At 44.0% G+C, this 27,818-nt stretch overlaps 1 protein-coding gene across 2 annotated transcripts in view; it reads left to right on the top strand.

Annotated features, from left to right (window-relative positions):
- Positions 1–27,818, top strand: part of LOC133346047 (von Willebrand factor D and EGF domain-containing protein-like) — a 64,273-nt gene that overhangs the window by 8,551 nt on the left and 27,904 nt on the right. For both annotated transcript variants that reach the window (XM_061557337.1, XM_061557336.1), the window contains exons 2-14: positions 10,496–10,680; positions 12,060–12,297; positions 13,205–13,279; positions 14,720–14,955; positions 15,095–15,184; positions 15,386–15,530; positions 15,835–16,070; positions 17,370–17,443; positions 18,664–18,982; positions 20,103–20,317; positions 21,947–22,764; positions 24,098–24,328; positions 27,054–27,190. In XM_061557337.1, the coding sequence (XP_061413321.1) occupies positions 10,496–10,680; positions 12,060–12,297; positions 13,205–13,279; positions 14,720–14,955; positions 15,095–15,184; positions 15,386–15,530; positions 15,835–16,070; positions 17,370–17,443; positions 18,664–18,982; positions 20,103–20,317; positions 21,947–22,764; positions 24,098–24,328; positions 27,054–27,190 (2,999 nt within the window). The remainder of the gene's footprint in view (positions 1–10,495; positions 10,681–12,059; positions 12,298–13,204; positions 13,280–14,719; positions 14,956–15,094; positions 15,185–15,385; positions 15,531–15,834; positions 16,071–17,369; positions 17,444–18,663; positions 18,983–20,102; positions 20,318–21,946; positions 22,765–24,097; positions 24,329–27,053; positions 27,191–27,818) is intronic.

The raw sequence follows: 27,818 nt of genomic DNA, 5'->3' as shown, positions 1-27,818 counted from the left end.
AAAGAAATGAATTATTTCAATCCAATGTTTACAAGTTGTTTTGGTCCAAGACATGCAAAACAGTACATGACATGACTGTTTTAAATCACGCGCTGAGAGATGCATGTCTTTTCTACAGTACAGTATTCTCACTCGACATAATACGTTGGCAAAGTGTCTGTATACAGACATCTTCAAATGAAAAGTTCCTACGATAGAGTCTTCATTAATTTAATCATAGTTGATTTTCATCTCCAGGGTCTCTTAACATTTAATCATTTGATCCATCAGTGTGATTTATAGTTAACATTCATATTATCACAGAGTTTAGTGTCAGTCTATGTAAGTTATTTTCACAGGATTTACACCTCCTGCATACATTTGCCGTGTAGCACATCCATATATGAAGATGCATTGCTGGGAAAGGAATGCCTTCTGAATTTCACTATCATGCGCTGCTGCACCCAGCATTGGTCGTGTGCTTTAATTCACAGTTACTTGTGCCATGACGAATATTGTAATGTTACAGCACTTTATCAATCCACTGCTGGATGAAGGCTTGCCCATGCCTTGCAGCCATTAGGATTGTTTGACCATACTTCACCACTGCTGATCCGTGCAGGATGGTGAAGGGAGTACCCAGGGCCAGGTCAGATTAAATCTCAACTTTTACATATATATATATAAACCACTTGTTTACCCAGAAAAGCCTCACTAAGTATCAAGACACTTTTCAAGAGAGTCCTGTTACTAGTGTTATCCGTGGCCGGGAATGAATACAAATCCGGTTGCCAGCCGCATTAACGCAATGGCGCTAAACACAGAGTGTAATATCTTTCCAACTTCCCATCCAGCCCAATTACAGAGGCCGCTGGGTTCAAGATCTTCTGGGAGCATTACTCCAACGTTGGCCATCTTATCCTGTCTGTTGATGATGTCTCCATGTCATTCCTCTCCGTTGCATTGCCTCTTCCGCTCCTCGAGTCCGTACTTGTTGTTATCGGTCGCCCCCGTGTCTCTGTTTCCTTCCACTAACACGCTCGTTTCCGTTGCGGAATGCCTGTTTGGAGAGCACGAAAAGTGTTTGAGCTAAAGCACTTCTGCTTCGTAGTGAAAGCTCTCGTGGCACAAGACACGCAACACACCAGACACACACACACACAAAGTCACGTGGTAGACCGCACTCGAACAAGTTTGTGTGCCCACCGTTTGGAGGCACAGAAAATGCCTCCTTTGAGCCGAAGCGTACGGGCTTGTAGTTTGAGCAGCGCAGCGACACATTACGAGACCACCCAACCTGGCCACCCGTTACTAATTGATATTTATTCAGCCCGGCCGCACACAGCCGCCCTGTTGGTGTGAGTTATGACTCCTGTGTAGGGGGCGTGACATCACCCAGCAGAGGGGCAGTTTTTTTTTCTAAGCGTGATGCCTTTTTGAATGACCATGTGTTTTGATGTTTTATGATGAAAATGTGTTCATTGTACACTTTAGAAAGTACACTTTAGAAAGTACACTTTATAAAGCAGATTGGGTTCTAATGGGATCCGATGTTCGAGAGAGAATACAATATTTGAGGTTTCATGCAATTGTTTGTTTTTAGTTACTTTTTAGCCCACAAACCGTCATGCCTGTCAGGATTTTGCGATGTAGTTTGTTTTAAAGGTGAAATTTCATGGTCAACCGGTCATATAGGCACTAGCTTATTTCCATGAAATGAGGCTTGAAATGTGTTTTTGACCTTAGGCTGACGTGGAAAGGAAAAGCCAAATGAAAGCCAAGATGTAAATTGGGAAGTATTCTGGAAAGTAGCATGTTAGGCTCGAGCTAAAGATAGTTGTGGGCATATATTCCGTACCCCATGACGCGAATGTGAAACTCATCACTGTAATATGATTTTGGAGTTGCAATGATTGGAATTGTAACGTTCCGAATCATGCACGACATGGTATGCTCCATTGTACAATATATGTATTATACCAAATATTACAATGCAGAACCCTCAATAAGGCTACTCTGGATATGTAAAGATCATTATTGTATATAAACAGCACTGAGATACTACAACACTTGTTTTAGATGATCAGAGAGGTTGGTTTTATCTCTTGTCCTAAGTTCAGGCAGCAGTAGTTGCTTCACTCCTACATGCTTTCTCTTTTAATTTCTCCATTTAAATTATGTTCATTCGTATCCTATATTCCACAAATCTGACTACAATGACTAATGGAGCACAGGTTTTAATACCAGTCTCTCCCGCTGCCATTTTAATAGATTATCACCATGGAACTTACTAAAACTACGATGGCTTTTAAATTCAGCCTCAAGACGCATTTATTTGGTCTCGCTTTGGTTCTCTAAATTAGCTCCTGTACTTCTTCGTTTTGCTCCCCTTGGGCAAATGCCGTTTTATTTATTTATTTGCGTCGAGTACCTTGTGAAACTGCGCTTTACAAATGTATTTTATTATTGTTATTAAAATAGGGACTGTAAATGTTACTTTGGCGTAATGATGCTTACACTGCATTCTTTCTTTTGTTGCACAGTTTTTGTGGGTTTTCTAAATACAAATGCACAGAAATTAATTATGTCCCTGAATAAATGCAACGTACGCATTTCCACTGTTTTGGCAGCTTTAATAATTTTGACAAACGGTTCAAATAAAATTGTGTTTAGAAATGTTAAGGAGGGGTAGGAGTCTTATTTTTTTGTTACTTTAGGATGTTTTTAAAAGCTCTGCTTCCTGGCTTTATGTTGCTGCACACGTTTACTTAGCTGGTAATGAAACCTTCAGCAAGTTAAACAGCAGGATAGCAGACAAAAAGTGTGCCGTGACAAGCCACTTGGTGCGACTGCGTGGATGTTCGCGATCAAAGAAACCCTCGAGGAATCTCTCAGCGTGTGCTATGAAGAAGCCCCAGCATGTGGAATGAAACTTTGGAACATCACGGTGACGAACTACGTGGCACAACTCCAAAAGAAAAACACATCGGAAAGCCACTTGGTGATACCCAAATAGGACACCGTGTTTTGGAATTCATTTTGGCTGCTCCGTGCCTCGCTCAAATAAGCAAACAGCAGAGCCATTGTCACATTTTTGCCCCAGGCAACTGTGGTCACTTGCCCGTGACCGCCAACATACTGTGAACTGTGTGGAAATAGCCAAAAGTTTATTGCTGGCTGGCACACGAGGAGTTGCGTTTTTGAATGTATTGTTACATAATGTATTTGTGTGTATATATATACTGTAATTATATTCGTCCAATGATAAATTAGTTCAAGTTTGAACTTTATACAAGCTTCAGTGGAGCAGCTGTGTTTACATTTTGAAGGATTGTTTGGGCTTTAAAAAAATCTAAGCGTTTTATCAGTCTCGTAAAGCGAGGCTCTTTTCCAGTACGTAATATAGTTTTAAAAACTTTGCATCCATACAACCCACAACAAATATTGTTAGGGTGCTGTTTTTGTAACTAATATTTTTCACCTGTCAGATATTTGCACCACAATAACATTTACTTAATACATTTTTAAATAGCCACATATTCTACTTTTATATTCATGCATTTGACAGCAGGAAATAATTATGCTCTTATTAACTTGGCCTTTGCAATGTGCATGTTCTCATGGGGTTGCATTGATGTTTTTTTTGGATTGTTGTACTGGAATTTCTGTTTGGGTTTGTTTGCTACGAAACAACTGCGCTTCGCTGCGAGGGCAGAGTCCCAGCGTGAATTAGTCCAAGTTGAATGCTATCTAGCGGAACATTTATTTTTATTAAAAAAAAACATGTTTTAAAATGTTGGAGTTAATGACTGTGCAGGCAATAATATCGTCATGACAGTCATAACAACCCCTTGATTTCCAAGGAAATCGTTGTTTATAACGTTAAGTGATGGGACACAAGGTAAGTCGATGTTGATGAGCTGTAACGGTGGGTTTGTTTTGCAGTTAAATGTTATTGGATGGCTACGAGCCCAGGATTAAACAGCATCAGTGGGTGCCTACACAGTTTAAGTGCATTTAAGTAGTCAGTCGACTTGTGGTTGGGGTGAGTGATGATGTTATGATACACGATCCAGCAGTCTCTCAGCCCCACATGTTCTTAACTTGTGCAGGCGCAAACATTTTCCTTGGGTGTGATCATTATTATCCACTGGTGGATGCCGGCCTCCCAAAGTCATCACAATCCCACACGGCTTCATGATGTTACAATCCATCTGGCTTCTCATTTCTCCATATCCTCTAAGACGTGTTATTTTTCTTCCTTTGGTTGCCATTCCATCAACAGTCTCGTTCACCAGCCATAATCCCTTCTATAAATGTATCCTTAATAGTCAATATGGTGGCTCTGATTTGCAATTCCTGTCTAGGTCGATGTGTCCCTCGTTCTGTCTGTCAGTGTAATCTCTAGCATGCATCTCGCAATGATTCTCTTGTAGTAGCTGCTAAATTTACCATTTTTTCAAATCTCATATATTTAACTCCAAGGTATCTGTGACGTTTCAAATTCGTAATTAACTTGTGAAAATAATATGCTTCTCGCAATCCTTTCCACGTGTTATATTGACGTTTTCCTCATACCTACGTTAGTCGTTTGCCTCTCACAAGTAAGCTGTTATAACCCCTCGATGACCTCATCTCTTAAAGTCGTCATTTTGTAATTTCATGCATGAGTGAAGGCCAATACTGATATTTCAATAAGCCCAGGGTGCTTAGAACAAGACCTTAATCCAATTATAACTTTTCCCCTCTGAAATATTAAGTTCTGCTTGCTGTTCGTGATCATAAGAAGGAGTTGTACTGCAGCCAAAATTATCCCATAGCCTAAAGACCACATTTAAAATATTGCATCCTGTACACGTTAAAGGTTGCATTTGCGACATTACTGTAGGAACTTGGAATGCCAAAATGACAGAGACGGAGGGAATCGGCCTCGGTGGCTGCTGGGAAAGTGCTGTTGGTGGGAGAGTTGTGGGTTGGCGAGGTGCAGCCACCTGCTTGACCGAGGAGGCAGCCCATGGCTGCCCAGCTGCAGAATTTTACATTTTACTTGGGCCTACACAGCCCCACAGCTGTTTCCTGCCCCCCCCCCCCGCCCCCCCTTGTAATGTACATGAACACTGCAGTTCACGTCAAGGAGAGGCACTGGTATGGTTTCTCTCACGAAGATTTCACATGCTCTGCTATGATTCGCACGGCTTTAACCCTTTCTCTACTTCCCCTGGGTTAATTTGATGATGATGATGCTGCCACCCCACTGAGCCATGAGATTGACTTCGTATCAATTTAATCCTATGCAATAATGTTATGTTTTGTCAATTAGCAACTTTTCAATTCGGAGAATGCTATTCCTATTCTTGGTTCTTTCGGTAAAGTCACGTAGAAGGGAAATAATAAATAATAATAAAACAATACAATTATTTATTATTTCCCTTCTACGTGACTTTACTAAAAATAAAACTAATTTTTGTATTATTATTTCCCTTCTATGTGACTTTACCGAAATAACCAAGAATATGAATCCCTGCAGTCACGAAAGCTTTAAATCGAAATTCCGAGAATGTTGTTTAAATCCTGTTATTCATTTGTGTAAAAAGGCTGTGCAGTTTTACAGGGCAACGCAAGAGACGTGAGTGTGAGTTAATTTACATTGCACCGTGTTGCGTTCATGTAAATGTGCCCTCACCAGGTCTAACAACCCACAAGAGTCGCTGATTTGTGGTCTTGGAACACAAGCATGTGACATTCCTTCTTTAGTAGCCCTGCTAGAGGCACAATTGGCAGCAAGCGACGTAACAAATATGTTCCATGTTTAATTGTGTTTAGAGAAAATACCGTGCTCTCATTATTTCCAGAAATGCAATTAGAGCATTTGAAACGCACCCAGTATTTAACCATAAACAGTACTGGAGAGATATTTCCTTTTTTAGGGAAGAGATACAAATATATTGGATGCTCTTCCAAAGAGTTCGTACACGAGGAGATAAAGAATTACAGCAGAAGTATAAAAAAAACACATTTAATACAAAATTTTGCTGCGATACAAACTTGTTCGATTTATATTAAACAAGGGGAGTTCCTTTTGCCCGTGTTGATCTGGGGGACCAATATCACAGATCTTATTATTGTCCAAAGTGATATATCCATGATTTTCCTCCACTTATCTCTGGAAAAGATTACGGATAATGGAGGACAATAGGATGAATTTGCAATTCACCTCCTAATTATCCACAATAATTGCGGAAGATAGAAAGCCGCACCACAGAGCAGGATGGGAAAAACTTTAGAAAATCACGGATAAGACGAAGAATAGCACCTCAGATAATAAGAGTTTCTTCCAGGACGCTCCGGCTGCTATGGATAATAGGAAGCATGGGTAATGGGGTCATGGACAAAAGGATCGCTCCTGCAATACTGTGCATTTGAATGTTATAGTTTAGAGCACAAAGTAATGTTTTTTTTTAGAAAACCAGTGAGTGATTGTGGTTCCAGTGTGCGTCCATTCGATAATATACACACTTTGGAGGTGTAATCGCATTGGCAGCTGTTGTGTAACTGTAACCATACTGGCAGGCGTGTTTCCGCGAGTTTCTGTAACAACCCGGGCCCGCCTCCCCAAGCGTGGTGAGACGCTGTGCTGAAGTAATTCAAAGCTGACTTTTTTTGTGCATCTGTCTCCATAAATGTTTGAGTGCGCGTTTGCACCATCTGTTGCGGATTGGCTTGTTCTAGCTTAACAGGCTGGAAGTTCAAGGACAAAGGAAGAACATAATGAGAATCCTCAGATCCCTGTACAAAGGAATACAAAATAAGGCATTTTGCAGAAGTGTGGCATTTATAAAATAGTTTTATTTTATCAGACCGTTAATACGTGGCAGTACAGCTTTCTTTATATACGTTTATTACAAACTATTTAAACCCATCAACACTTGGTGTTGCACGTGAAGATGATGATGAGAAATCCAGTATTGTACTGTGTGTCAAGTAAAAAATGACTACGTGAGAGGAAATATTTTCAATAATCTCATAGCTAATGAACAATAAGCGTTTTGATGAAATTCCCCAAATTATTTTTGAAGGGTAAAAACAAGTAACGTGATCGCAGGGCATCATCTGCAGATGTATGACCACTGTCTCTGCTCAATGCAAAGTTCCACTGGCAAAGTTCCATTGGCATCATGTTGGCCACCCACTGGTCCAAGAAAACGATAATTATTTAATACACTTTATTCCATAACAGTACCACATTTAAACTTCTGGCATGTGAATTAGCTGAGTTCACTCGCCCCGCCGAGCGCCATGTGGTAAATGTGCAAACTTAACACCAGACACCCGTGCATCTGTAGGAGCACTCCTATTATCCACTGTAATGTGTAGGACCAATATGACAGAGCCTCTTATCTATGGGGTTACTCGAAAAACTACTCTACTTAACTTTGGGGGGGGGGGGGGTGGAAATCGCAGATATTTGGAAGAATTTACTGCTTTGCTTCTCCTGACTGAATATAATTGAATGATGCCTGCACGGTAATTCAAGTAATGCCATATTTTCCCAAAGGGCATGCCGAGAAAGAGAGTCAGTCAATCCCAGTGGATAACCCGTGGGTAATTGGACGAATTTTCCACGCGACTCCTCCTAACCACGTAAAATGTGCGTATGATTGGAAGCTGTTCTGCAAATAAACTCTTGGAAAATGATGGCAGACAATTGGAAGAGTAGGGCGACACATAATTGGAGTTTTTGCGGACCCAATGGCTCCTGTGGATAATATTGGTGTATGACCGTGTAGATACACAGCTCTTAATTTGGGGGCTCACACAAGGGGTTTGATGGCCCAGTGTGGACGTTTACAGGCGTCCCCCATTCTGCCGCCCGGTTCACTCGCAACACTGGGTCAAAAGCTCACACTGCTGGCGTTGTGGCTCGCTTTGTCTTGGCCAGCGCTAAAAAAGAACTGTCAAATGTTTTATGATGCTAAATACTCACCACTGGTGCTCCAAAACCTTGGGTTACACTATAGATTTGCAGTGCCAAAAATGTGCTGTGGGTTCATAAACATCCAATGTAGAATCCTACAAAAAAAAATGTAGTTCTTCTGTTTAGAGACGGCGATAGTTTTGCCATCAATTATTGTGTGAGAATGTAGAAACAAATGCATGTGATATTTATTGGAAAAACTTGTTTACGATTTTTATTTTATTTTATTGCTTTGGCTCAAATGCAAGCAGATGAATGTGCCAGGCGGACACTCTCCTTGGAGCGGGCTTTGTTGAGGGTCTGGCAGGACCACACTGGCGACCAGCATGTCCACGGCTGACCCTTCACTCTAACTGGTCTATGGCAATAACTTATTGCTCTGGTAGCATCAGCCGCGGTGATGGGATTTCTCCATCGGGCAGTCACTGAATCGGGGTTCTGAGCTCCCACAGCAGGAAGCCAAGTGGCTTTTCAGTCGCTTTTGCAATTAAAGCTTTTTTGACTTCCCATGCGCTACTGCCCACAAAGCACCACCAACCACACAAGATGCTTGTTTTGTTCCCATGAGAGGAATGTTTTGCAGCCCTCTGAATTCTAAATTCCCACAACAAGCGGAGAAATGTGCTGAGACCTACCCTGAGGATAACACCTCTCTCTCTCACTAATGAAATTGTAGTTGTTGCTCTGCATTCCCATCGGCCATACCAAAGAAGGAGTGCATCAATGCACTTGTTACCTGCCTCTATTCGTTCCATGCCTACCGTTTACGGCACTCGTACATTGTGGTGTGAGCAAGCCGTACACTATCGTATGCAGCAACTTAAGATGTTGCAAAGTTTGTAGAAAAAGGTTAACGTGATTTCAGAATAATAAAGTGTGATGTTTAAAAAAAAAATGATAAATCAGTTTTCACTCCGAGCTGCTTAATATAATAACTTCCAGCAGCTATTCCAACTGTGCAATGTATGAACCATCACAAATGCTCACGGTGGAATGTCGCCAGCATTATAGTAAACCACAGTTGGCAGAAAAAACGACAAGATGTTGGCAAAATTGGACATTTCATTTTGGCTTGAACACGTTAGGGACAAAGGTTTAAATAGTTGCAGACTTGTATAAATAAATATTTATTTGCACAAAGCTGGTGGTATTTATGAGAAGTGTTTTATATTTTTTATGCAAAACTATTTTGGATGCTACACTATTCACTATAGAAAAAAAATGTATCATATGACAACAAATATACAGTTACGTTTATTGGAAAATATACCTTTTTGTGTATGTATATATTAACAAGTAAAGCAGGCCACTATCGCATCGGCTACATCTCACAATATGCCTTAAAACTAATTATTTACAAGAAACAGTGTTCATCAGTGTCGTGAGACACCGCCCTTAACCTCGTCGAGACTCGCTTTCGTGGGTTAGTCAAGAACACAGAGCAGAAACCACAACAACCTCTTCTTCAACTGACACCTTTCAACAAAACGATACGTCTATTGTGTGAACAAACTTGAGTGGAATAATATTTTTTTTTACAACTATTGTGGTATGGGTGACTTGGTATGCACAGACATTGCTTTCCAGAAATAGAAACGCCAGCAGCTGATTCAGCTGCCATGAATCCCGTGAAGGTAGTAAATGAGGGAGTTGAACGGTTTTGTTTGTTTTAAAGTACTTTGACTCAAATTGTTAGCACATGGCTATGCGGGATTGACCTGCGGATTCGGCTGAGACCTGCTTTGGTATGCGCGTGGTGTCGGGTCATCGCCAGTGTCGGTCAGGTGTGTGCGTGTGTTTGGACAGGTACATAAATCACAGGCCTGGCTTCGTGCATCGTGTCCTGCCGGGTCACCTTGCCATGCGAACGCTCTCTCTCTCTGCGGCCTCTCCCCACAAACGTCTGGGACGGATGACAAGGGGCAATGTTGGCTGTCATACCTGAGACCCTTATTAAACATACAGATTCTATTTCAGGATCATTATGTATATGTAAATGTACTCAATTAGTACATTTGGCTATCACCAAATTAGTCTTAAATTCAGCCGATCTTGTCAAATCTCTAAAAGCTAAGGCGGATTGGATCTGGTTCGTTTTTTGATGGGAGACTGCCTGAGAAAGCCAGGTAGGTCTGAGCTGCAATGTGGCTGGCAGATGGCAGAACAGAATTGGGTTCTTATATATATCTGTATGGAGATCTGAGAGTTACCCCCTCATGCCTAGGCTTCTTACAGACATTCCACTATCCTCCTACACAAAGCCAAATCATATTAATGGAATTAATGAACCCACCCACTGCAGGACGCTCCTGAAAAGGGTTCTTGAGACCAAAAGAGGCTTTCCTCGGTAAAGGGCATTATATATGTGCGATACCGACTGCTCCTCGTTGTATGAAATTAACGAGTGGCATCCACCCTACATGAAACCATGCAGCATTGCCTATTCGCGGGTGTCCGTCCATTGTCCGTTCATGCGGAAAACGACAGATAAACCATCTCCGAGTCTCATTCACACGCGCGCTCACGTGTGTCTTCCCACAGCGCCGGAGTGTCTGTCGGACGGGCACCGCGTGATAGACAACGCTTACCGTAGCGTGGACTTCAACTCTCTGCAGCTCCAGCAGTCGGCAATTCACGAGCTGGTGTGCGACCACTCGCTGGCGCCGGGCTGGTATCGCCTGCTGTTGGCCGGCCGGCCTGCCGAGATGCCAACGCAGTGCGTGCTGGTGAGGGTCGCCCTGGATGAAAGCAATGCCGGACAACAGCGTGTCCTCTGTGCACCCTCGCTAGATTGAAAACGTATTTCCTTAGAACTGCTTTTTATGTTAAGTTGGCTACGTACGGTGCGAAAGAAGTTCAACGTATGTTAATTGCTCTTGCTGTTTCTCGGTGTAATTCTAGGGATGCTTTCCATGTTTCATTACACATTTTTCAGTTTTTGATCCATTTTCTTCATTAATGCCCACCATGTTATGAAGTGAATCGCATTCATAGTCTGTAGAGAATTACATTATCATTGTAAAACAAATATATTGACCTTTTATTATTAAGATAAATATTATTCATATTTTACGATTTCTTTGCAAAGTGAATTCGCGATCCTGATGATGGCAATGCTTCTCACTTTGTCATTGTCGTGATCATCTTTCTAATATATGTTGATCATTTTGATTGCTAGCATTTTAATTGCAGGTACAGGAGGAAGGGGAGCTCGCTCAAATGCAAGATATTACATTAACAGCCAAAATAACTTATTGATCTGACAACAGCAGTCACCTCTCTACTTCTGACCAGCATGCAAAGTAACCCGGATTACACATGTTAGTGTTCACTTATGTGAGCTTTGCAGGCCGTGTACGGTATTGCTTTTTTTTCAATTCAAATCGATTCTTACACTCACGATTACATGCACAGAATCATGCTTGTGAGAATTATTCGTTAGATTTAGACTACTGGAGTGGACGAAAACTGTACAAATGAGACAAAACGTCAAAAAACTATGCAATTGAGATCGTACAAATGGTACAAAATAAATGGGGGAAAAAACGAGAGATTTAAAGAGAATATACAAAAGACCAAATCTAATGAGTAACAATACAAGTGAGATGGTGCATTTGAGACAAAGGAAACACTGATTCCTAAATCCAATCACGACCGAGAATCATAGCGATTCATCAAATCACAAGTCAAGGAGAGAGGGGTGGTTCTATCCTTAGTAAGTACATGTGTTAAACATCTTTGACACCGTACGTAGCCAACCACGCCAATCAGAAGTGCTTACGATGGACACAGTTTCGATTTAAAGCTTTCGTGACTGTAGGGATTCATCTTCTTGGTTCTTTCGGTAAAGTCACGTAAAATGGAAATAATAAAATAATACAAATAAAACATAATAAAATCATTCTCACGACGTTTCGGCCACAACGCAAGCAGCCGTCCTCAGTTGTGGCCAAAACGTCGTGAGAATAATTTTATTATGTTTTATTTTTATTATTTTATTATTTCCATTCTACGTGACTTTACCGAAAGAACCAAGAAGATGGACACAGTTGCTCAAATGTTTGCTTCGCTTTACAACCGCCTTCCCTATCCCCCTCCACTTCAGATGAACCATTGCGGGACGCAGGCCCCCGTGTGGCTGTGGCTCCGCGACTCGGAGCAACTACCCCGGCCTGGAGAGCCTCCCCGGCAGGTCACGGGTTGCGCCACTTGGCAGTTCTTCCCTGGCGCGGCGGCTCGTGACTGCTGCCTCTTCCGCATCCCCGTCACCGTTCGCAGCTGCGGCGACTTTTATGTCTACTACCTGCGGCCCACGCAAGGCTGCATGGGCTACTGCGCGCAAGGTGACCCGTCCGTCCGTCTTTCCACCCCGTGGCCCACTCGGCATCAGCGCGGGGGGTCAAGAGGTCGCACACATCAATCGGCACCGCGCGCGAACACGTCTGACCCCCGAGCAATATTGTGGCGCTTTACACGGCTTCCTTCCGGCTCAATTCGGTGCCCGTTGATAATGTGGTCGTTTGTCAAGCTCCGGCCTCTCGAAAACAAGCTGTTGGTTCGTTATGTATTGCCTGCCAAACTTTCTCATCGCATTGCTAACGAGATAGCGTACATCTTTTTGGTTCTTTCGGTGAAGTCACGTAGAAGGGAAATAATATAATAATAAAAATAAAACATAATAAAAGAATAATGTAATAAAATAATATAATAATATAATATCATTCTCGGTGAGAATTATTTTATTATGTTTCATTTGTATTATTTTATTATTATTTTATTATTTCCCTTTTACGTGACTTTACCGAAAGAACCAAGAAGATGAATCCTTGCAGTCACGAAAGCTTTAAATCGGGAGATAGCGTACGTTGCCACGCGTCACTTGATTCGGGCGAGTCTTGCTGGAAACCTTTGCTCCAATAATTTTTATATATCAACAGTAGAAATCACCGTATAATCTATGTTCCTGCGACAACTTTTTCAGCTTCTTTGCGAGTGGGAGAAAGATAGAGGAGGCAGTATGATGTGCATATCACAAGTCGAGCAACTCGCGGCTTCACCTCGTTGCCTGTCTATGCTCAATCACTCTTTCGCACTTAAATAGTTTCATTGAGCCTGTTGGATCTTTTCCCACATTATACGACCCTTTGTGAAGCACATTTAAAGTTTGTGATGTTTATTTTAGCTCTTGAAATGCCAATATACAGCACGGTTTCTGTATTTACAATGAAATGCAATGCTTTATTTTAACAGTTACTGCTGAAGTCGGAGCCAAGTCTTGCAAACTGGGAGAGGTAGAAAAGGATGGCTCTTGTCAAAGTGACCATGGTATGTGAATTTTGATGCGTTGTCATCGCGTCATTTGTGCTGTTAATAATGGGCAGCTCTGGCTTATTTACAGACTCGGGACTTCATCCACCACTGATTGCGTATCCAAGGGCTTGCAAAAGAAACTGGAATACCCGCTTGTAATTACAAGCAGATGTCTCAAACACTGGTGTTCTCAGAAGGAGCTAATAGGCTGTGATTCGTTTCAAATCCTCTCGGAGCCACTTTCCTTCATGGGGCTGTTATAGGCGATGTATTCCCACACATTCTACAGATGTTTGCTGCAGGTGGGGTCACTGGTGGAGATACACGAGAGCCTTATCAGCAATTTCGATTTGACTATTGCAGCTGTAGGCTCTGGTGAAACGTCGCGATGAACACTGTGCTCTCCTGTGATTTGTCACGTACTCACTCTGGTGCAGACAAGGTTGGCAGCCTGCATATTACACGGGCACAGATCAAATTCCCAAAATGTCCTGGGATTTTATTCCAGAACACAGTGCCTGAGCAGAACTCCTAAATGCTTTTCGCCCTTTGCGTAATTGAGGTTAATGTTAAACACAAGAAGTAGCTTAACGCTTCATTCATCTATTAAAATCAATTGGGGACACTCATGCTACGTGCGTTATATTGTGTGCGGAGGGATCCGTTATTTCAGAGCACGTGTTGCAATTCGTTCACGTGACTCCTGCAGCAACTAGAGACACAATATTGCACCGCAGTGTTCATAAAAACAACTTTTCCTTGAATCGAATTTGAATTAACAATTCGCGAGGTAAGAGGAATGAATTATTACAGCCGTGCATAATACTGTAATAATACATATTTACCCGTTCATTGATGAAAAACTAGAATTACTTTGGAACAGAATGTAAACAAATTTTTATCGAAAATATGCTTAAGAAAACTTCCATAGAAAATCCTATGTTCATGTCTCATAGTGTCATGAATACAAAACACTTCTTTTGCTGCCTTCGTGTAATGGTTGAGTCACAGGTTCGATCTTCCTGCATGGAAGTTTGAGACAATGGGTGAGTTTCTTACATCCCCCTCTGCTGTGAGCCAATCAGCAGGTCGTCCGTTATGGGGTGACGTGTGGGTACTCCCACCTCTTTCAAGACATCCAGCCACTATGGAAGAGTAGGCCAAAATACACTCTGTAGGGGTTCTCTAGATTTTCCCTCTAATAAAGGCCCTTCGGCAAGAAGTTGCATGGCCATGTATTTGCAGGTCCGTACGTGTACCTTTATCTTTTCCTTTCAGTGTCTGTTGTTGTTCATGAATGTGAACAACCGTGGTTGTTAAACACCAATTACTCCATGTAAGTATGGTTCACGAGCACAGCTGTGGTTTCATAGCCGTGCTCGTGGTGGTTGTTGCCTCTACCGTCGCTATTGTGACCACAGAGACGCGTTCATAGCTTCCTTTGTAACTGCACAGCCGCGCTCCCCACCCTGCCGTCGCCGCCCGTCGTGTCGGCGGAGCGAGGCTCCGACGGAGCGCTGCTCCTCCGGTGCTCCTACCAGCGACCGACGGAGAACGCCACCCTGGGCTACGGCGTGTCGTGGGTGCGCCTCTCCCACTCGGGGCAGCGGGAGGAGGTGAAGCGAGAGACGAGCATGCAGACCTTCTCCTTCCTCGAGGTGGATGGAGTCAACGTCGTACTGGGCGACACGGTAAAGCACCGGGGTTTGGTTGATTCGCACGGGGCTTGGGAAAACACTTTTATGTTTTTAGTAGAATTGTACTTTTGTTTTCGTCGCCCCACTAAATTATATTTTGACTTCATCTGTTTTCTCTGTTCCTTCCGTGCAGATTTTCTGTGGGGTAACGACATTCTACCTGGACTTTCCAGAAAACCAGGGATCACCTTCTGTCAGTGAGGGCTTCTTTGCTGGGATAAAGGTATGTCAGCTAAAGCTGGGCTATGCTGATGGTTGGCAACTTTCACGTCATAGCTACTTGTATTTACTGAGAAAATAACATCGGCGCATATATTTTTGGTGCAAGACCCCACCCGAAGCCACCAATCGAAGTTACTCTATCACCACGAAATACGAGCCCACAAAGGAAGGTTTGTCTTCTACTCAATCTGGGCTTGAACAGATGAGCCCGAGCAGCCTGGAGGTGGCGGAGGATGGGGCAGAGCACGAGCTGCGCGTGGAGAGCACCGTCCCACTGCCGTGCTCGCTGCACCTCGGGCCGCATCCCTCCTGCCGAATCGGTCTCCGCCTCGTCACCGAAAACCAGGGTACCGAATCTGAGTTAGTACCCCCCCCCCACCCCCCCCACGGTCTATACACGAGGCTCTTTTGTGGGATCTAAAACAATGAATTTGTAAATTACCTGCCTGTCTAACAAGTCATGTTGAGCATTGCTATTGATAGTTATGCAAACAGTTTTTTTCTTTTATCAAAGGTGTCTGTGCTATGGACGTGCCTGTATTGACCATTATGGATGTGAAAATTGGTTGATTAGTGACCAATGATGACCTCTTTTTTCTGCTTGTCTCACATCCCTTGTCCCCAATTGGCCCTGACCCTCCATGGTCCTAGACCCACTGGACCAGATGCCCGTTGAGGTGGCTCTCTCCAGCTGCGAGGTGGAGTTGGCCCCAGCGCTGTGCCCGGACGGACTGGCCTGCATGTTGCGCCACCATGCAAGCGCACGCGTGCACCTCAAGGCCGTGACGGATTTTGCCAGGGATGGGAATCGCGTGGCCCTGGTCCACATTCTTCCCAAGCATTCTGGGAGCCCTCTCTGGGATTCGTACAAGCCCCGGCCTGTCACAGTGCGTTGTGTTTAAGTCGAGTTCTTGGAAAACATGTGATTTCATATGATCCTTATGGCGGTACCCCGGGATACCGAATAATACAAAATGGCCAAGGCAATTAAATATTTGATTTCTGGGACACAATTTTTTCCAGGGGTGTACTTAACTCCACGACTGGGATACCAATCAATCCGAAATCAGTGCTCCTCCGCGATGTCGAAACGCCAAACATTAGCATAAAAATCCGTTATCGACAAATTCCACTTTGAATAGTGGGTCATGTACCGCTCGTCGAGATGAGTTGATAGCCGCATCGCCGACCATCAACAGACTAAAAATGACTGCATCACGGACATCGTGCGAGAGCCGGGGTACGATGGCACCACCATAAGGTTCATTTGATAAATTATTAGACTAACAAAAGTCTCTTAATCCATTAGTCTATGAGACCTATGGACTTATTTTTTTATACTTAATGTTTAAGCAGCATATTCTGCAGAGTCAGGCATGTTTAACAAGTTTTACAATATGTGTTAAAAATACAAATACCAGGTGGCCAGGTGGTTCAGGTGTCAAGGCACTGATCCGGCACAGCGGAGATCCTGGGTTTGCATATAGGTTTCATCCACCCATGATTCAACGTGGCTCTGAAATGTAGTAAAGTTGTTGGTCTCAGTCTGGTCACCAATGACTGCAAAAAATACATTGCAGTATATTACATTTGGTAAAATGTACTGTGAATAATATATTCGTTTCAGTGGCATGTGCAAAATATTTCTTTGTAGTGTGTGTGGGAAATTGCAGCACCCACTCGTGTGGATTAAAGTGGTCACTTAAAATTATCTCAGAATTAATTAAGTGATATCTGCTTCCACGGGTTGTTCTCGACGTGGGGTTATGCACCCCTCTGCAAGAATTCCGAATGGACACTTTGACTTTTGACATGGTTCCGATTGCACAATAGGAATGGGGAACAAGTCCCAAGGAAAACACATTTAACAATTACTTAGTTTATTAATTGAATAACCGTAAGGCATATTCAGTCAGTTCCCGTGTCGATACTAAAGATATCAAATTGACCCAGGTGGGCCTTACACTGAGCCTCTCATTTGCAAGCAGCCTTCAAGACTCTGCAAGTTTATAACATAAACGAGGGACCTGATAAGCAGTGATGAACTGTGAACATTATTGAACATTTGAGTAAGGCAGATTTCAGATGTAAGGGACTCAAGATGGTTTAGCCAGCATGGCAGGTGCCTAATTCCACACAGATTATAATAAGCAGTTCGATTCTAAAATAAATATTTGTATTCGCAGGTGACGGTGAAGGATGTTCCAACAGCCCACTGCTATGCCATGACGGACCCCCATGTGGTCACTTTTGATGGGAGGTAGGGCATCAGGAAATCATTTTCATTTCACTTGTGCTTTGTAGTTTGATACAGCGGAAACGCATTTATATTTCAAAAGTATAAAATGTAATCCAACTTTAGTCCGATTAATGTTGAGAAGAGAAAAAATGCCCTTTGTGTAAAATTTTCAGACATTTTCCATGTGTGTCACAGTCTCTTGTTCATGTGGGGTTTGCTTCTCGCCAAACGGTCAGCTTTTTCCGTTGACTTGTTCTAGCAGTGTGTTACACAGATGTACCCTATTTTATAGATTTTTCCTCTAGGAAATTAAGACACGGCAATGTAAGTGTGACACGCGGCAGTCCTATCTCAATTCAACAGCTCCTTTACTTCATTAGTATGTTGAGCCCTTGTAAACCCATTGGAATAACTGTACGTAACTATGCACGCTTAAAATTCCTAATTTGTAACGTTTTTTTATGAGGTTCCCTGAATTGCACTTGCATCCCTCTGGGCATGCTGCTCTGAACTGAGCCTGGTCCCCCCCAGTGCGGCGAGTGGCATCACCTGCCTCGCACGTTTAAAATCATCAACCGTTTTAACTAATCAACCGTTTTAGCTAATCAACCGTTATTAACTAATCGACCGTTTTAACTAATCAACCGTTATTAACTAATCGACCGTTTTAACTAATCAACCGTTTTAACTAATCAACCGTTTCAACTAATCAACCGTTTTAACTAATCAACCGTTTTAGCTAATCAACCGTTTCAACTAATCAACCGTTTTAGCTAATCAACCGTTTTAACTAATCAACCGTTTTAACTAATCAACCGTTTTTAACTAATCAACCGTTTTAACTAATCAACCATTTTAACTAATCAACCACCACCTGGGATTGTCGCACGGTCTAATCACGGTCGAACCCGTTGCTCAGCAGTTTCACAAGAAGCTGGATTGCATCAATACTTTTAGGGATACATCCGCAACATCACCAGTGTGTTGCTTAACACTAGGTGATGTAGCTTTTAAGTTTTTGTGTTAAGCATCGCAATTTAACACGTAGGCAGGTCGAACTAAAAAAAACTTTCCAATTCGCCAAACATGTATCCATCTCTCAAATCGATTAGCACGGTTGGCTACGTACGGTGCGAAATAAGTTCAACGCACATACACACCTACAAAACAACCTAAATGCTGCTGTTGCGGGCGGGCTCCGCGGTGTTGGGCACTGAGATGGTCTCCCATCGCGCTCGCAGGCGTTACGAGAACCCGCGGCCGGGCACGTTCGTGCTCTACCGAAGCTCGCGACGCGAGTTCGAGGTGCACGTGCGGCAGTGGAGGTGCGGCTCGCGGGGGGGTGGTGGGCCACGGCCGGGTGACGGCAGGACGGGAGGAGGGGGAGGAGGCGCGTGCGTGTGCGGCGTCGCGGCTCGGGAGGGCCGTGACACCGTCACGTTCGACATGTGCAGCGGCAGTTACCTGGAAACGCGACCACACCTGTCGCTGCGAGGCGCTGGCCCCGCTGCCTCTCCCGGCCTCCGCATTGCCGAGGCTCGGCAGGGGAAGAAGGTCACGGTGCGTTCCCATCCCCCCCGCCGCCGCCCCTCGACGGCACGGTCTGGGCTTGCACCCGTTGTTTGTGTAAAATATACAAAGTGGCCACAATTTTGACCCTTTTTGAGTTGGTGAATTTGAGATGCTGCTTGGTGGTGTAGTGGTTAGCATATTAGGCTTATTAGACTTGCAATCCAGAGGTTGCCACTTCGATTTGATCTCCAGTCAACGCCAGTTGAAACATTGAGCAAGTTTCTTAAACGCTCTGATGTTATATCCTCGTAATTATACAATTTTAATTGTAAAGAAACCAATAATAACGGACTTTTTTCAACAGCTCTTCAAAAGTTATTTACTAATTTATCTAAGGATTTCCATTTTTAAAGAAAAAATCAACCACAAAAATGATTCGCTAGGTGTGTGTCTTAGACTACCATATATGAATTAGAAACTGTGTTAATGATAAAAAAATAAAGTCATGAGTATGTGCTCCATTATATCACTCTAGTGACATCATTGCAATATCCCTCCCTATCTTTTTAATACATCAATGACACCACTTGGGTGCAATGGCAGAACACCTGGCTATGATTTTACAATCTATTTTTTCATTAATGAAATTTGAAACCCATGTATTTGGACAGCTTCGGGCACACAGCCAATATGTTTTTTTTTGTAAGATAAGAGACGTTAGTTTACTTGGCTCGCAACTTTCTTATTAAATCTGATATACAGTTATTGGTACAAATATTTGTGATACTACATTGGCAGTGGTGCACAAGCACAAATAACAAACACTCAACACGTTCATTAATAATACTGACTTCAAGGGGAAAACACATATGATGAGCAAAGTTCTGGACCATGGCCCATACTATGAAGAAGAACCAATGGCCCCTGCTATAAAAAGGGCCATTGACCACAACCTCATCTATTATAAATATATTTCTGCTCCTCTTTAGGGCATTGCTATTGACTCAAGTGCTTTGGTTTTTACAGTTATTGGTGAACACCGTGCTCGCTTCGCACGGCTCTGCTGTAGTCCGATGAGCCCACGGGCTTCAGTGGACCTTTGCCTTGAGTTGTGGCTACGACCGTTGAGAAGCTACCCCAACCCTCCCCCCCCCTGTCCCGCCGAAAGATCTCGTTCCGCTCGGGGGCGTTGGTGCGCGCCGACGTGAGCGACTGGGGCATGAGCGTGATGGTGCGCGCGCCCAGCCGCGACTTCAACGGCACGCGGGGTCTGTGCGGCACGTTCGATGGGGACCCGGCCGGCGACTTCCACGACGCCGCGGGGGCGCCGCTCCCAGAACCGCCACGGCCCTCGCACCCTCGCAGCTTCATCGAGCAGTGGAGGTACCCGCCAGGGCCCAACCGGTGTCAGCCCACACTGAGTCCAAACAATTGATGCACAATACTCATTGCTTTTCATTTTTTCTTTGGCAATGACCAATTCAACTGTAATACGTCTGATTGAGCCAGACCTCGACAGCTACGCATGATTGATCCTGGGATAGTGGCTGTTATAGATGTCTGCGGGGTTACGTTGAGAGCAGCAGAGTGCAGTAAGAAAAAATCTATTGTTATTCTGTGCTATATCCCCACTTCTATGCTTTCTGCTTTCACCAAGCCAAGCTGGCCACGACACGAGGGTGCTTTCGTCCGGCAGTGGATTGACAATAGGGCTTTAGATGGACTTTATTTTCACAAGTGTAGTGCAGCACATTGTCTGACAATGAGAAAAACATACATTTTATAGATTTGGTTTGTTTTATTAGACCGCATGGGTGAGTATCAATCACCATCATGATCGGGTATCATTTCCTACTGTTCTCTCGTGAACCTTTAATCTACAATATATATTTTTTAATCGAACATTGAGTGACAAAAGCAGCCAGTGACCTCTGCACAACAACAATTCTGTAATTGACCATCAGGAATGAAGCGTTTCTCAAAAATTGCAAAGCCTTCAATATTATTCGGGATGCTAGAATTCACTGCCAAATTACCATGTTGAAAAAGCTGCACATTGCTTGAACTGCTTCTGTATATCTGTGAGGCAGGATGTTTAACGTGTGGAAATATTTGCACAGAGCGCCTGAAGAAATTCACAGCATGCTAATGTACATGAACATCAAAGCTATGCCCTCTGATAGTTTATTATAAGTCTGGAAGGCATAATAAATAATTAACCCAGTCTCAATCTTTATTTAAACTTCTCAAGGAAATATTTCTAAAGAAGAAGGGGCTGTGACCCTCCTCTGGGAGTCTGTCGATGATGTAAACGCCAATCTAGCACGGTTGCCTACGGACGGTGCAAAAGAAGTCCAACGTATATACGTACAGACGGGATTCCCACAACGTCAAGGTATCGATTGGACAACTGTGGTCCAATCTCTCCTGTTTGCTCAGCTGACACGTCCTGCTCTACCTGGTAGAGAGCAACTCAGACATCCTCAATGATGCAGCACATCTCACTCGTCGCAAGCCTCATGGAAATAGAGGCAATCCATAAACTTAACGTCACAATTATGTATCTTGGTGTGGTGGCTTAGGGTCAACTTTTTTATTTTATGTGTTGTGTTTCAGAGATAAGCAATTGTTATTTTGGAACAACAACAACATTTTTATAAATTGACATTTATATTGTATCCCTTAAAAGGCAATGGCTGTCAGCTGAATTGCCTCTGGTGCTGCTGCTCAATGGTCTTGATGGGTGGCAACTGACTGTGCACTTCACTGTTTGTTCCGCTCCATAGTTACAGGTCCAACTTATCTCGTGTATGCGGTTTGTGTAGGAGATGAGCACACGTTCAAATGTGATTTATGACAGTTTGCAGTGAAGCGAGAAAGGGTTGACTAATTTTTATTGAAGTTTGAGGCTGTCAAGATTTCCTAGCAACTGCTCACCAAAATAATATGTGCATCCATAATGGTGGTAATGATGACGATGAGCCAGACGATTTCCTGTTTCTCATTCTACAGAATTCCAGCTGGTGAGAGTCTGTTCGACAAGAGCGCCGTGTCGCTGGAAGATGAGAAGCCTCGCGATTACTGCGACTGCAGCAGCCATGCGTCTGCAGGGGAGAGCGCTCGCAGCTCGAACATCCTAAGCGTCTCTCCCTCAGAAGCGACGACTCGCCCCGGTGCCTGCTCGGGCTCGGCCGACGTGGACAGCACCAGCATCGTGCCCGGGCTGGACGTGACGAGCGAGTACACCAGCTCGGCCGATCAAGACCGATTCGATAACAGGAAATGGAGGAGAAGCACACGGCATAGAGAGGAAAGCACGCCAGAGCGTCACCATTTTGATCTCAGTGCACCTCAAAGGACACCTGTCCCGAATGGTAATTTAAGCACCGAGGGTTCGACACTCCGAATGGACTCCACAAAAAGTCCTCGGTGGAGCGCCAGGTTCTTGCATCCGGACAGGCTGCGGAAACACCGGCCGGGGGCAGCGAGGGGGAGGAACGTGACGTGGACGTCCCGTGCACGGCGTCAGCCTCAGTACTACGAGCTGCCACCACCGTACCCCTTCCAGAGCTTGAGCCAAAGCGACCTGGAGAGCCTCAGCTACTTCTTCCCCGATGACCATGCCCCTGCGGGAGGGAGCGAGCGAGACAGCGACCACGCTGAGCCCCGTTGGCCGACGCCGCGGGGAGGCCTCAGCCAGAGCCGGGCCCGGGATGTGTGCCACTCGGCGCTGCTCGAGTCCGGTGTGGGGCGAGCGTGCGGCTCGCTGCTGGGACCTGCCGTGCTCTCTGCCGCCGTCGACATGTGCATTGCGGACCTTCGTCTCAAGGGTGAGCTGCCCCCAGCAGGCCCCACAACCTCCAGTCTATGTGTATTCATAAATAAAGAATGTATTCGGTAAAGTCACGTAGGTAAAACATTTATTTTACTTTTTTAATGTTTTACCTACATGACTTTACCGAAAAAACCTAAGAATATGAATCCTTGCAGTCACGAAAGCTTCAAATCTAGAAATAAAGAATGTGCGCTGATTCTGATTGTGTATGTCTAGTAGTGCTCGGAGGGACAGGATGAGTCCCAGTCGCTGGTAGAAGTCTTTCTACTGGCTATTTTCACCTGATTTAACCCACTAACAGGATGTACTGCTCAGAAGCAGCTACTTGGAGGCACACTAAGAGTTGAGTGCCAGTATGGAATTAAAGCATAAACGGTTACCCCACAGGATGGAGGTGCAGCTAAACCAAGGGTAGAGGTGCTACCCCATTGACCACTCCATACCTCCCATTTAAAATAATAGTCAAATAATTAAAAACATTACTGTTTTGTGAAGGAAGTGTACGGGTGTTTTGACTTTTTTTTGCCTCCATTGATGTAGGCTCATTTGTACAATGAATAGTGTGACACTGACAGCTAGGAGGACCTGAAGTAACCCTAGCTGAGATCATTTGCAGTCCTTTCATACCAAGTTGTACGATAGCATGAATACACATCATGAAAGATTGGTTTCAAAAAGCTTCTTTGTGCTGAAGCATGTTTCAAATTATTTAAGTATCTGTGCTGGCCATTATGAAAAAAATTGGACGTTTGCCAAATACTATACACAACCCATATATATTGTCCATGTGGCCAAAAATAACTTGAAAAAGAATATTTGCAGCTTTTAGATAGGCTGTTACCCATAATGCTCCACAACAACACATAGAGCTTGTCTACAATATTGCTTTTGCATTGAACAGGGCCCCATTGTTTAGATGGAGTGGTCTTGCTAATAACATCTGATAACCCAAAAACATTTTTTAAGCAATCCTGACTGCTGATGATGAGACCCAGAAGTTTGAAACTAGTATTAAGTTTGATTGTTTAATACATATATATAAAAATGTGAATGTTATTGCTGGATAACTTCGGTCTCGAAAGCCAATAAGCTGATAGACTATTTTTTACATTTTTTTAATAGAGTTCTGCTTATATATGCTTTTCATCAAAATCATTAGCTACGGTCAATCCACTGCTGGATGCAGGCCTCTCCAAGCCGTCGCCATCCATCACAATCCTGCGATGTAATAACCCATCTGCACATGAACCGATGTCTACTCCTCAATGTGGACATCCTCCAACAAGTGGTAATATGCATTAACATTCTTTGTTGTTGCTTAAAACCAGACGACCTCACTTGGGAAGACGCCGCGCTGCCGTTCCTGGAGAACGAGTGCGAGCGGCGTTCGCTGGAGTTGCGGCTCTCACCCGAGTGGGGCCCTCGGGGGGACCACCCCCCCATGGACGTGGCGTCGGCTCTGCGCTGCCCGGCTGCTTGCAGCGGGAACGGCCGCTGCACCGAGTGGGGCTGCGTATGCCTCGTCGGCTTCAGCCACTACGACTGCAGCGTGTCCAACAGTGCGTGCAGGCACGCTCCATAACCATAGCCAAGGCCTTGTAAAAGAAATTGTTTTTTTTTACTTTTTTACGATGCCAAAGAAACGTGTTGAGTTAGAGTTGGCTCCCGAAATGGTACGTTAAATATAGACTGATATGTAGTTTACGATTTTGGCTTTTTCTAAAACTTTAAATAATTATATTAATAATTGCACCCTTGATTTACCCAGGAATGCCTCACTGAGTCTTAAGATGCTTTGCAGGATGTTTCTGCATTGAGATATTAGGTGAATTTCTCTGCAAGGTCAGTTGCTATGTCTAATTTCTGTATCGTGCTTTTTTGCATATGTGTATACTATTGTGCGAATTGGATGTGCAGTTGGTATTGTTTTCACACATTTAGGCTCACAACTCACCGACCTGACAGAACGTGACAGCAGTGGGCCATTAGCTGGCCCATGAGGCATTCGCTCATACAGCAGGCAGCCTTAACTCCAGGGCAATGTTATTATCACTGAACCACTGCACATTTACTACGAAAAAGATAATAAAGTCCTTGTTTTTCTTACAAATAGGCTTCATTATTTTACGACTCACTCGATATTATTTTATGAGTCGCACGATGTTGTTTCACGAGCCATGTGTGGCGAAGGAGAGCTCAATTAGGCATTGCGGGATACTCTGGCGTTGGTGCGGCGCTGACGGTGATGAGTGTGAGATGGGCAGTGGTACTGCAGCCGGATGCGTTCGTTTATGCCTCGTGCACTCTTTGAAGCGAAGGCAGGAAGCAGATTAACCCAGGCCCCCTGTCAGACGGGATTATTCGAGAGGCCTCAAATCCATATCCCCTGCCTTTATCGAACAATCGCAACCAAAGCCGACCGCAGGGGCCCTGTTTTTTACTGAGTTAAAAGAGACTTTGCAGAAAATTCTAAATGTTGTAAGCCGATTGACCGAAGAGCTATGTTTACATACCAGCTATCGTGCAACGTGAGGTCTTTGACATGTCACTAATGCACACGGATGTCAAATCTCACACAAATAGTGGGAGCATGTGCTCTCTGAATGTTTCGTGACACTGTAGTTAATACGAGGGAAAGGGAAACCCATGCGTTGCTTAATGCGACTCATTTTAATGGACGTGCATTATAATCGGCACTCAATCTCAACGACACAACACTCTAATACTCAAATTAACAATCATTTAACATCATTTACAGCATTTGTCAATCCACTGCTTAACAGAGGTCTCTCCGTGCCTTTGGGTCATGGAGATTGTTGACCATACTTCACCCTGCTGGTCAGTGTTTTTGGTTGGTGAAGTTGAGGTGGGGTGGGGGGAGGTGCTGTGATCAGTTCAGATGTCAATCTCCACCGATATTAGCCACGGCTGGGGAATCAAACCCAAGTCACGGGGTTCATAGCACTAAGTGCTCACCACTGTGCCACTGCTCCACCCCAATAACATATGTCGTGTGTACTGTTGTACAGTAGAACACCTCTAAACGACGGTAATTGATTCCACAATACCAGCCGTTAAGTGATTTGGTCGTTAAGCGAGTATAGGAAATACATGTCAAAGGCTGAATTCGTTCCGATAGCATTTAAAGTTACTCTTTTTAACCCAAAAAACGTACTTTATAATATTTATTAAACAATTGATATGAATACATACAGATACTAACAACATTGTTAAATAACATGTTAAATTAACACGTAATATACGTGTATAAGTGCGAATACTGTGTGCAGCATACGTATGTGAAAATAGATAGTAAATGGAACTGCAAGCAATGTGAGAATATGAAATGTGTGTGTGTTGAAAACCCCCAGACCACTTTGCCTCGAGTCGCAGGGCGTCATGAGGACAGTATTTATGTGCATTTCGGGGGTTTTATACTTGCACGGTGCGGTAATCTGGAGATAAATCTTTCATATAATTACTTCCAGAACTGGAACCACAATTCACTTAACCTCAGAGATAGCCCTGTTCTCCAAAATCAGAGTCTGAAAGAAGGTTTTCCACAAAAGCTGATAAAGTGGGAATGGATGTTTGGAAATCAATATAAATCACATAATTAGGCTGAGCTAAAGGGGACCAAGATACGTTTTCTGCAGCCAGGTTCCCTCGATGTTCCACTGCTCTTAATTGTGAAAAGTTTAATACCTACGATTATCACGGTTGGCTACGTATGGTGCAAAAGCAGCTTAACATACGTGCAATACTACGGCATATGCCACTGCAATACGCAAGACACTTTACCACTGACCAAATGAACACCTTGTTGCTGTCTGTCTCTTTGTTCCTCATTTGAAATGTCTTTCTCTACAAATTGTTATTGCGCGTGTTTACGCAGAAAGGGCTGAATCTCATGATTCTTTTCAAGGAGGATCCTGCCAAGTTTTCACAGTTAGGGGCAATGATCGCTATGCATATTCCAATTGAATCACTTTCTGGTGATTTTTGTAATTTGGCAAATTTGGAACCTGTCACCGGCACAGAGTCGTGGCTCGCTCTTGCGAATGACATAACGGGATATTTAACGTCCACTGCTACGTGATATATATTTTGCTATTTACATGTCACATGCCACCCAGTACATAGGTATCCCATCTCAAGGGACTGTGCAGATTAAATATTGCAAAAAAAATAAAGGAATCTAGTTCGGGTGATTTTTGGGTCATGTGACACGCATGCAATGATTTTTTTTTATTCTCGCCCCCCCCCCGACCCCCCACGATGTAGCACAACCCCCCGAGCTCTCGGACCTGGAGAACGGCGGACTCTGCGATATCCGTGTGTACGAGTGCAACACCGTGCGCGCCTTTGGCTTGGACTTCCACGACTCGGCCGACCTCCAGTGTCAAACCACCAAGCTGCAGGTGCCATGCTTGTTCCACCCTACCACCCCTGCTACTCCCCCCTTCACCAATCGCCGCTCGTGCCATAAGAGATCCCTCATCACCGCCGCCACCACCAGGGACGACGTCGGTGAAGCTCGTTGTTGTGGAACTTAATTCGCCGGCCGGGTGAATGCCTGCGATTTGCTGATGTGCTTCTGGGCCCCTGTAGGCTGTGGTGTAGTGCCGACCGACTCTTATTTCCGAAATAAATGACCGCTGTTTGTGTGTCGGCGTCTTGAGATGCCGTCACTTAGTTTGCTACATCATCGTCATCATCAGCCTCGGTCAATTCACTGCTGGTGTAAGGCCTTCCCAAGCCACTGCCATTTCGCATGGTCCTGGAATGTACTAATCACTTTGCACACAACCTGATGTCATTGCTCTATCTGCTTGGTGGATGTCCTCTCCGGAGACGTTTCATTCCTTGGCTGACACTTCGTCGTTATTGTTGATCGTTGTCGTCTTATCATCCCCTCTGGCAAAGAATCCTGCCCAAGACCACTTCATTTTCCAAGCAGTTGTATACTTTATGAATCCAAATTGTGCGAGTGTATTGGACAAATTCACGAAATAGGCCACGGCAGGAAAAGACACCAAATGTTAATGT

This window comes from Lethenteron reissneri, chromosome 23 (genome assembly GCF_015708825.2).
Source record: "Lethenteron reissneri isolate LAM-NWPU_2019-01 chromosome 23, ASM1570882v1, whole genome shotgun sequence".
Lineage (NCBI taxonomy): Eukaryota > Metazoa > Chordata > Hyperoartia > Petromyzontiformes > Petromyzontidae > Lethenteron > Lethenteron reissneri.
The sequence above is the reverse complement of the archived record's forward strand: the minus strand, read 5'-3'. Positions and strand labels throughout refer to the sequence as shown.